General features: G+C 34.9%; 1 protein-coding gene across 3 annotated transcripts in view; it reads right to left on the bottom strand.

The window, feature by feature from the left end:
* LOC107688875 (plakophilin-4-like) overlaps positions 1-10,984 on the bottom strand; it is a 40,803-nt gene that overhangs the window by 5,737 nt on the left and 24,082 nt on the right. For all 3 annotated transcript variants that reach the window (XM_016486703.1, XM_016486705.1, XM_016486704.1), the window contains exons 8-18: positions 9,473-9,625; positions 9,145-9,355; positions 8,501-8,633; positions 7,129-7,342; positions 5,579-5,762; positions 5,169-5,286; positions 4,363-4,554; positions 2,431-2,604; positions 1,917-2,067; positions 1,593-1,785; positions 1,377-1,461 (exon numbers count right to left, since the gene is read on the bottom strand). In XM_016486703.1, the coding sequence (XP_016342189.1) occupies positions 1,377-1,461; positions 1,593-1,785; positions 1,917-2,067; positions 2,431-2,604; positions 4,363-4,554; positions 5,169-5,286; positions 5,579-5,762; positions 7,129-7,342; positions 8,501-8,633; positions 9,145-9,355; positions 9,473-9,625 (1,808 nt within the window). The remainder of the gene's footprint in view (positions 1-1,376; positions 1,462-1,592; positions 1,786-1,916; positions 2,068-2,430; positions 2,605-4,362; positions 4,555-5,168; positions 5,287-5,578; positions 5,763-7,128; positions 7,343-8,500; positions 8,634-9,144; positions 9,356-9,472; positions 9,626-10,984) is intronic.

Raw genomic sequence — 10,984 nt, 5'->3', positions numbered from 1 at the left:
AGAGGTCCGATTAACCTCATCTCCACGCCTGCTGTGTCGCTGGCATTCATGCTCAAAGAGAGGTCAGAGGTCGCATTCCAAGTCTGAATTCTTGACCTCCTCAATTAATGCTCATATATTTCATTCGGTGTCCAACACAAGCCCTATACCTTTAGAAGCAAATGCAGTTGCGTTTGTTAGTGTGATGTTTTCATGAATCAATATTCTTCACATAGAAATTGCTTTCTAATTCAAGAAAACATACTAAAGCAATATGAAATTCATGCATTTGGAAAACATTTTTATCAAAAACAAACTGTATTCAAACTGCATTCAGGTGTGTGTGTGTGTGTGTGTATATTAGTGATGTCAAACGATTAATCGCATCCAAAATAAAAGTTTTTGTTTACATAATATATGTATGTGTACTGTGTATATTTATTATATATATAAATACACACACATACAGTACATATATTGAAAATATTTACATGTATATACATTTATATACTGTATTATATATTTATATTATACAAAAATATACATAAAAAACATATTTTTATTAAATATATACATGCATGTGTTTGTATTTATATATACATAATAAATATACACATACAGTATACACATATATTATGCAAACAAAACGTTTATTTTGTATGTGATATTCACGATTAATCGTTTGACAGCACTAATATATTTACAACAAAACTAAGTTGAATGTACAAAATACCATTGTATTGTACAATTATGATAGAAAATATATAACCATTCAATTTACAGAACCTTCATCAACTGAAATAAAAACATAAAAAAGCAGAACACACATTAAGTGCATTTCTATTCATTATGTTTTAGAAATAGAGTTAAAAAATCTCGCTGAATTTTATGTAGAAATAGTACATCACCATTTTGGTCCCACCAAATTGACTTGAACACACCTGACATCATAATTACGACTTCTAAGCTCACAAATACAAACTTCACAGATGGACTTGAATGCATCTTATTTCCTGTTAGTGAGCATGGTTACTGATTATGTTCACCACCTTTTTTGTGTTTGGTTGCTTGTATATATTGCCCTGTTTGCCTCTTAATTTGTCGGTTATCGTCATCGATTCTGTTATGGTGCTCTATGTATCATGCTGCCAAAAATTCGTTGCTATTGGTCTTTGCTATTATTGATAAGCTTTTGTTTTTGTAAATATATATACAATATATATATTGTATATCGCTATATATTTCTCACTTAAAAACAAGACAAAAATATTGATTGTGAACATATTTGCAGTGCACACTCATATTTTTTGCTGTGCGCTTTTGATCGGATCCCACAGAATGGATGTCACGAGAACATCAGGGTCCCTCACCACAGAGCAATGGCTGAGAACATGTACCTTTTTGTAGAAGGTACGCAGATCTCTGTACTGCCACAGAGTGTTGAGCACCTGAGCTGCTGCCTTGACCACCTTCATGGAGTACCTGCCACAGAGAACAAGATATTATTCTAGACATACCACGACATTCAAAGAAAAAAAAAAAGATTTTGTTATGAAACAATGTGGCAACGGCAAACTGCCCACTTCAAACAGCCCTATAAAAGTGGTATGCACCTCTCCCCACGTCCTCTGCTGATTGTAACCAGTTTGTCGATGCCGCCTGTCTGGGCGAGAGCACGGGCGTTCTCCATATTCCTGCTGGTGACCTCGTGCAACGCACAGCAGACCGCCGCCACCGTCTCATCTGACAGCAGGGAGGGCCCATTGCCAGGGAGTCGGGTCACTAGGTCCCGCATGGCGTATTTTCCTATCAAAGCAACCGAATTCAGGAAACATTTATTTTTGAAGATGCAATGCAGTTTTTAATGGCCACATAAAACCAACATATAATAAAAATGGAATGTAAAGAGTTCTTAGCAATAAGTTTGAGTGACTGACCAATGAGCTCCTTGTTCCTGGCGTCCAGAGCCATGTTCCGTAGAGCAGTGGCCACAGAGCAGACCACCCTGTCATTATCCATTCTTAGTAGCTCCACCAGTATGGGCAAACCCTTCTCTTTACGTACAGCAGCACGGATGTAGGCCGCAAACTGAATGGTGAAAGAGAGAGAAAAAGGTTGTTATCTTTTAGTAAAGCAAAAATTTGCATTAACGTGTGCGCAATTTTAAAACCAGTGATGGAATCAAGACACTGTATCTAGTTAACTAGTCTACTCCTAACTTTAGAAGCATTTCCAAAATAAAGGACGCAAATGAAGGAAAGAAAACAAAAACTGTTGCTGTATTAGAACCTTGAAGCTACATCTGGTCAAATAGTGTGTGTGTGTGTGTGTATGTCTGTGCAGGACATATCCTTCATCCACCAGCCAATTATGGCATTCATATAATTCAGTTCTATTTTAAACACTGTGGCTGTATAATTCAATTTCTTGTAGTGACCACAAGCAGCTTACCCTCCAGGTTCCGGCGGAGAGATTCTGCAGAGACCCAGCCGCCCCTTCCAGCGTGGCTGGGTTTGAGCTCTCTGCCAGCAGAGTGAGGTAAGGTTTTACCACAGATGGATGCCACAGCATCTCTGCCCCCTTTGGACTTCCAGAAAATCCTGGAATAGGCCCCACACCATCCCACTGCATCACAGGAGCACACAAATAGTGATAGGTTAGTTTTAGCTGTGAACATTCTGTAAAAATAACTTTCTGTTAGGGATACGCCGGTATCAAATTTTCATGTTGCGGTTAATTGCTAACGTTATACAGTATTATCACGATATTGAAATTTAGCTGCAAAAAAAGTGTTGTCATAATACAGTATAACAGGTTTAATAATTTTTTTCTTATAACAAAAATAACTGAACATTTAAATACAATAAAGCAATACACAAAACAACGTACAAAGTTAAACATTTTTACACAGATTAAAGTGCAAAAGAAGTATAAAGACCAATCGGTATCGCTTTACAATTAGATCTCATTCGTTAACCTTAGTTAATGCATTAACATTCACAATAAGAAAAAACTACATTTGCTACAAAAGTGATTAATCTTTGTTAAAAAAATACAATTCTTAGTTCATGTTAGCTCATTAAATAACACAGTTGCAACTTTTGATTTTAACAACGTGTTATTAAATAGGCCTATTGGAATTACCAAAGATTAATGAATGTTTAGAAGATTTTTTTCTTTGGCAGTTTGTTAACTAATGAATTAACTAATGCCAACTAATGAAGCTCTAATGTAAAGTGTGACGGAACAATAAAGAATCAAAACATTGTCAAACAATATCTAGGGCATGTTGTAGTCCAGATTAAAATGTAAAAAAGTTTGAAAATAAATAGCCTATTAAGCCTAAATATTTAAGTATTTGGTGCTGTGATGAACACCGTAGCGAATACACAAATCTGAATGCTGTTTAAATTATTTAAATGCGTTTCAGAAACAGAAAGTAGTGCAGCTGCTTTGTTCCCGGGGTAACGTCTGCATTTCTGCTGTTCAGTGCCATCTGCTGTCAGAGAGTGAATGTGCGCTTGGCTTTCATTCAGAGCGTCTCTCACGCGCTCCGCCATGCACTTCTCATCCGTGCTTGTTTACATCAGAGTGCACACGGGTATTTGACGCAGCATACAGCGCAGTGTTGTGCATTGTGACCAGTTGATGGGGAAAATATTCTTAAAATGCATTCAAAAAATTGGAATAATTAGTAATAAATAATTATTCGGTATTTTGAAGCGCCCACGATAACAATATCGTGCATTTTCATCATCGTGATATATCGCATTACCGAATACCGGCACATGTCTATTTTCTGTAGTAACAAAAAAAAGTTTCTGTAAACATAAAATGTGAAAAGAATTATGTAAATATAAAAATATATAATTAATTTCCATTTTTTATTTATTCATTTATTAGTAGTATTTTTAGTCATATTATTTATTATTATATAATCATTAATTATTTAAAATGACAACTAATTTTAAAATAAAATAAAACTAGAAAAATAATATCATAGGCTACTCTCAAAAACTTTTAGAGCTGAGCTTTTTTAAAACTTTTAGAGCTGAGCTGAAACTGAAAATGAGTTATTAGAATCTCCATGGCTTTTCCATAACATTTTAAAGATTTTTATTAATTCCCATGATTTCCAGAGCTAGAAATACCCATTTTAAAATTTACTAATGTTTCCAGGTTTTCCATGACTATGGCTGAAAAACAGTTATTTTAAATGTACAGCTTTTGGTGCCTTGCTCTTATAAATCATCTGTTGGCTTGTGCAAAGCTATTTGCGAAATTCTTTCCAACAACCCCAAATCATTTGATAACTGAGCACAAAAGCAGTTATAAGCTTTCAGAACATGGAGTCCAAGCTCATTTAATTTAGTGATAGATTACCTGCTGATCCTGCCAGGACCGCTTCTTCTTCTTCTTTCTGAGCCCCCAGCAGCTGTAGTCGGCCTGTTTACTGGAGGCGTCAGGGCCCAGGAGCGTGTCCAGATCCTGGGTTCCCATCAGCCGAGACGGAGGCATCTCCAGCTCAAGACGGTATGACAGGTTCCTCAAAGTGCACACACAGTTTTCCACAATCTAACAACACAGGAAAAGAGAAAAAGGGTAAGGAAAGAAATATATAATATTTTGGAGATCGACAGTCCCAATCCTCATAATATTGTCCTGGATATTTTTCAAAAATCAGAATAACTTTGTTCCGTTTTAGAAAAGTTTTAATTAAATTTAAATTAAAAATAACAATCGCTACTATATTTCTTATAATAACTATTATTACTAATTATTTAAAATAAATGTGATAAAAATATTTAAAATATCTTTTTGGATTCCTCTTCCTTTTTCAGGAAGCATTTCAATGCTTCCTGTTCCAGCAGATGGCATGCTAAGACTAAGATTTCGTGAATAAAAAATAACCAAAGCTGCACAATGCTGAGCTCCACCACTAGAGGCACTCAACATTTTTTGGCCCTTCAAGGAGTGGCACAGAAAACATGTAACACCTTTTTATAAGCATCATGAGCCTCTGCCAGTTCCCAGCTGTCATCAGATATACAGACTGAAAATTAGTCAAATATCTGGCAAGAATGTATCAAACATGTTCCAAATATTACCAACAATATATAGACTGTTGTACATCAAAACTGGATGGTTTTATTTATATTTTTTTATGCAATCTCAAGAATATCTCTAACCTTGCTGTCATAATCAGAGGTGTTTACACAGGTTTTGATTATATAGAGAAGGGAATCTATCAGCCCTTCACAGCAACGCATCTGCCTTCTGGCTTCTTCTCCAGCTGAGCTCAGGTTCCTGAGACACACACACACACACACACACACACACACACACACACAATCATGCGGTCAACAATACAATGGTTATCTGATTTAGATAAAAACAGTCATTCTCACTTGGAAATATAAATAGTATAAATATTGATAATCTCTGAGGATGAAGAGTGATGCTGCTACAACCAGTGATGTGCAAAACTATATATTACAAAAATCAACTAGTCAGCAGGTTACCTAAATGACTATTGATTAATTGATCTTAACAGGAAGCCCTGTATAATTAGGCTGGTACAAATTTACATGAGGCATACCTGAGGCAGCCGGTGGTGTTCCTCAAGACCAAAGATGAGTGCAGTTTGAGTTTCTGGTCCTCTCGCTGAGGGGCCGCACCCCACCCGGAGTGAGGGATAATAACCGTGTTAGTAAGTGGTCCGAGAGCGTCCCGAGTGATCGTCATCTTCACAGAGTCACATGACGACAGGTTCCACAACACTCCTGTCAAGGCATGACCCCAAAAACATGGTATATAACATATAAAATGCAACAGTACAGTATTAAATAAAGAGGTGCCACTTTAATATAAAATGAAGGAATCAAATTTATGAATTAATAAAACAGAATAAATTACTTATTTCAACCCACTATGTACACTGGAAATAAAATTGAAGTTGAACTAAACTAAATTGAAAATTAGTTGCCACTTACAAAAAAACTAACTTATATATACTCAGGCAGTCAAAAGTTTGGAATAATAAAGATTCTCTTATGCTGCATTTATTTAATCTTAAATACAGTAAAAATGCTAATATTGTGAAATATTATTGCAATTTAAAACATTTCACTTATTGCATGCATTCATTACTCCAGTCTTTGGTGTCACATGATCCTTCAGATTCAGAAATCATAACGACAGACATTATTTAGTCACCTAGTGTGAAATTTAGTCACATATGTGAGTAATTTACTCGCAGTTGCATTTTATAAAATTACTAATTATTTTAAGTAACTTTATTTAATTCATGTATTAAAATGAAGTTAAATGTAACAATGATTGACTAATAAATTATTTTGTAATTTAAATAGCATTTTAGAATTTGTTTTGCCAATGGCGTTGTTTAAATTCTTTAGCTAAATGCTTTTTTGAATTCGTTTATCAAATTAAAACATGCCATTGAGCAGCTGACAGTAAAACTGCTTAAAAAAATCTGTTGCATTGATAAGAGGCTGAATAAGAATTTTTAGGTGAACTGTTTAGGTATAATAAGTAATTTAACACACTTGATCATTTAACATAGCTCATTAGAAAAAACGAGAGACACATTCAGAGGTGTGTAATAAAACTGTAAAGAGGCAGTGGGAGTGTAACAAAAAGTCCTGCAGATAGAATTCACTAACACAAAATAGTCCCTGTGGTTGTGTGTATGTGTGTGAGCAGAAAGAGCTCTATCTTTGCTGAACAAACCTGCTGCCTCTGTTTGAGAAATGACAGTAAAATACACTGTATGCATCAAGAAAACTGCTTGGGAGAGTAAAATTTCCCCATATCTATCTAGCACTACTTAGGATATCCAGCTTGGAGAGAATGTGTGTGTGTGTGTGTGTGTGTGTGTGTGTGTGTGAGTTTGTGTCAGCTCAGCTTTTAATCAAATACTTTGTCCCTCCACATTAATCACAGCCACTGAGTTCGGAGTTCCACTGACTGTAATCTCTGATCTGAGCTTCACAGCGCAAACTGATCTCGCCACAGGAGCAGAAGAAAGTGAGTTGGAAAGAGCGAGACGAAGGAACAGAGAGGGAGTGAAAAAGCACAAGAAAGACTCTCTTATGGCACTCAGTCATGTGACCCCACACACCCACTCACCGGTTACGAGCTCTCGCACTTCAGCGTCTGGAGTTTTTCTCAACAGGCGAACCAAAGCTGGGATTCCACCGGAATTCCTCACACACACTTTATTATCGTCGGTGGCTTTTCCGTACACTAGGTTGCGCAGAGCTCCGCAAGCGTTCCGCTGAACTTCCAGGGTTTTGTGGTCAAGCAGATCCACCAGGTGTCGGATCCCCCCGAGTCGACACACCTGAAAACATACAGTAAGAGAGTGCAAGTGTTCACATTTATGTGTGCTTTTCTGTCTGTTTATGCAGTCTGCAAATGCAAACTAACTAAAAGCAGAAACATTTTTTAGTAGAATGCTAGTAATTTAACTTCTATTTCAAACACTGTACATCGCTCACATTGTGTTCTAAATGAACTCATTCGCTTTAACCACTAATTCACTGGATTGAGTTTGTACATAGTAGTCCCTACTTCTTACTTCTTTTATTGAATTTATTAAACACTGTTGTTCATTTATGATTTCAAATTGTAGAATTACCAAGTTATATCAGCTTTATGAAACCTACATTTATCTGTTCAAGTTTAATGCTAATTAAGATCCCCATTGTTTCTGTGTCAGAGAAATACTACTCAGATTATAAAAATCAACTACAGAATTACATTTATTTTATATATACTAAATAGCTGTGAAGATCGGAGAAGACTAATTAAAGTTTTTAATTCATTTTAATTAAAAGTAATTAATTAAATTTTGGGTGTTGCCAAGATTTTTTTATGTTTTTGAAAGGACTCTCTTATTCTCATAAAGGCTGCATTTATTTGATCAAACAGTAAAAACGGTTATACTGATAAATATATATTTTTAAATGTTTTCTATTTTAATATATTTTAAAATATAATTTATTCCAGTGATGGCAAAGCTGAATTTTCGGCAGCTAGTACTCCAGTCTTAAGTGTCACATGATCCTTGGTTCAAGAAACATTCTGTATATTTATATATAGCGCAAGTAACAGCATTTGTTATTTTATTATTCTAAAATAAACGTGCATCATTATATTACTGTCACTGGCCATTGCCTTTACTGTTACTTATGAATTAAAGTGGCCTTGCCTTTAAATTAAAAGCATTCATTTTTCAGAGCCCAAACTTTTGAATAGTAGTTTAAAATGTACAGTTATTATTAATATTGAAGCCTTATCCTTCGCTACACAGATTTATGTCCAAGATTTTTGTCCAATCAAATGTGCATAAAGCATTTAAATAATGCTTTTTTTGCTCTTAATGGTTAGGCTTTTGGTTAAGCTTCAGTTACAAAAAGTCAACTGTATTTGAGAAGAACAGAAGACATAAATAGGAAGTGCCTATTTGTATGGCATGCGTGTGTGTGTGTAACCATACCTCTGCCTTTATGCGGTTGTCTCCATAGCAGAGGTGCTGTATATATGCTGCAGCATTGGCCTGGACAGAAGGGAAATGATGCTGCAGCATTCGGATAACCTCTGGCAGCTCAGGGTCTCTCCAGGCAAACTCTCTAACCCCCCCACAGGCACAGAGAAAACAGATGTCAAACACACACACACACAAATATGAACAAAGAATTTGACAAAGAAATGTTTGCAGATTTGAATAAAATATACATAATTACTTGTGTTTACATGTTGCATCAGGACAAATAACTAGCCACATTAAAAAAAATCAGTCCAGCTTCTATTTTTTTCCAATCGTATTTGTCATTAAAATATGCACTGCAAATGTGAATGAGCACTCAGGCGATCTGGTTTACATTTTCTTACAAGCTCTTTTTCTGTCTGCAAAACAAACATGCCCAGAAATATGATTACAAAGCAACATACGCACAAAAGTAGTGGAGGCTCAACAAATCAAATAAGTTGGAATAATGCAGCAAAAAGGGAAGATACATGCTGGGTTTCATTTACAAGCAAAGTTTCCACGTTTTAAATGTCAGTGACTTCAAATGTGGCCCTAAATCATTTCGGAAGCTTTCTGCAATGTTTTTGGAATCACTGGGTTCAGCTCTTCACCTGGGATCTTTGTAAACACTGTCTATGGAAGGCGAGCGCGTGACGGTGTTGTCGACGGCAGCTGCATGTCTGGTGTAGTTCGGGTCGGTTTGGTGGTAATGGGCGGGACGATAGGTGTCAGAGTGCGTTGCCACAGAGCCCACTGAGAACAACCCTCGCTGGAACCTCAGAGTGCTACACTGACTAGTGGTCCTTTGTAAAGTACCAAACCCTGAGTGAGAGAGTGAGCAGTGCAGACATTGTTAAGATCAACACTGTGGAAATGTCAGAACTCATTCACTGAGTTTGCAAAGATATCAGTGGTGCATGAAGGACATTCGTCACATACCTGTATTGTTTCTGGAGATAGCACTCTGGGAGCCGTGAGTGGGGCTCTGGTATAGAGGGTTCTGGAAGGTTCTGTCTTCATAGATTGGTGTGACGTGGCAGTCAGGGGAGCCTTGGCCTAACTGGCTGTTCTGACTATAAGAGGTTTGCAAGCCTAGATGAAGATCAGAGATTTACAACCGTGTCATTTCAGTAAATTTATTGAAGGTTTTTGACTTTTTTGTTTTTCTTAAATATGTCTATATTTAGTTTTAGTACTTAAACTAAACTTGGCAACCAGCTGAAATAAAAAAAGTTTTTTTAATGTCTTATTTCAGTTCATGTTTATTATATTTCAAGTAGTGCTGTCAAACGATTAATCGTGATTAATCGCATCCAAAATAAAAGTTTTTGTTTGCAGAAATATATGTGTTTTGTCTTCTGTGTATATTTATTATGTATATATAAATACACACATATACATATATAATTTGAAAATATTTACATGTATTTACATGTCTATATTTATATTCATATAATTTATATTATAAATAAATACATTTAACATATAAAAATAACATTTCTCTGAAATATATACATGCATGTGTGTGTATTTATAAATACACATAATAAATATTCACAGTACACATACATATATTATGTAAACAAAAAAAATTATTTTGGATGCGATTAATCGTGATTATTCGTTTGACAGCACTAATTTCAAGTAATGAAAATATTTCTTATGGTTTTAGTTTTAATTCATTCAGTGATATCCCTGATTTCATGAGTTTATACACTAGTGGGCAAAAGTTTGGAATGAACATTTATTTATGTTTCTGAAAGAAGTCTCTTATGCTCTCTAAGTTAATTAAAATACAATAAAAACAGTAATATTGTGAATTATTATTTCAATTTAAAATAACTGTTTTCTATTTTAATATATTTTTAAATGGCATTATTCCTGTGATGGCAAAGCTGAATTTTCAGCAGCCATTACTCTGGTCTTCATCTAATATAATTGGTGCTCAATTATTATTAATTATTGTCCTTATTATCATCAAAGTTTTGATGCTTAATAATTTTGTGGAAACTGCAATACATTTTTTTCAGGATTAGTTGTTGAATAGGAAGTTTCAACAAAGATTATTAAGCAGCAAAAACAGTTTTTACCATTGCTAATAAGAAATATTACTTGAGCACCAAATCAGCACACAATAGAATGATTTTTGAAGGATCATGTGACACTGAAGAATGGAGTAATGATGCTGAAAATGTATATTTTTAATATATTACAATAGAAAACAGTTCTTTTAAATTGCAATATTTCACAATACTAATTATTAATTTACTATTTTGAATCAAATAAATGTAACCATGGTGAAAATAATAAACTAATAGACATACTAGGCTTATCAAAAACATGAAAAATTAATTAATCCAAACTTTTGACCAGTATCCTACATCAATAACCCACTGACAAATCCACTCTTTTGACTGGTTTATCCAATCTATACAATATTTCTCAAAACGA

Source organism: Sinocyclocheilus anshuiensis, unplaced genomic scaffold, assembly GCF_001515605.1.
Source record: "Sinocyclocheilus anshuiensis isolate Anshui unplaced genomic scaffold, SAMN03320099.WGS_v1.1 scaffold101, whole genome shotgun sequence".
Lineage (NCBI taxonomy): Eukaryota > Metazoa > Chordata > Actinopteri > Cypriniformes > Cyprinidae > Sinocyclocheilus > Sinocyclocheilus anshuiensis.
The sequence above is the reverse complement of the archived record's forward strand: the minus strand, read 5'-3'. Positions and strand labels throughout refer to the sequence as shown.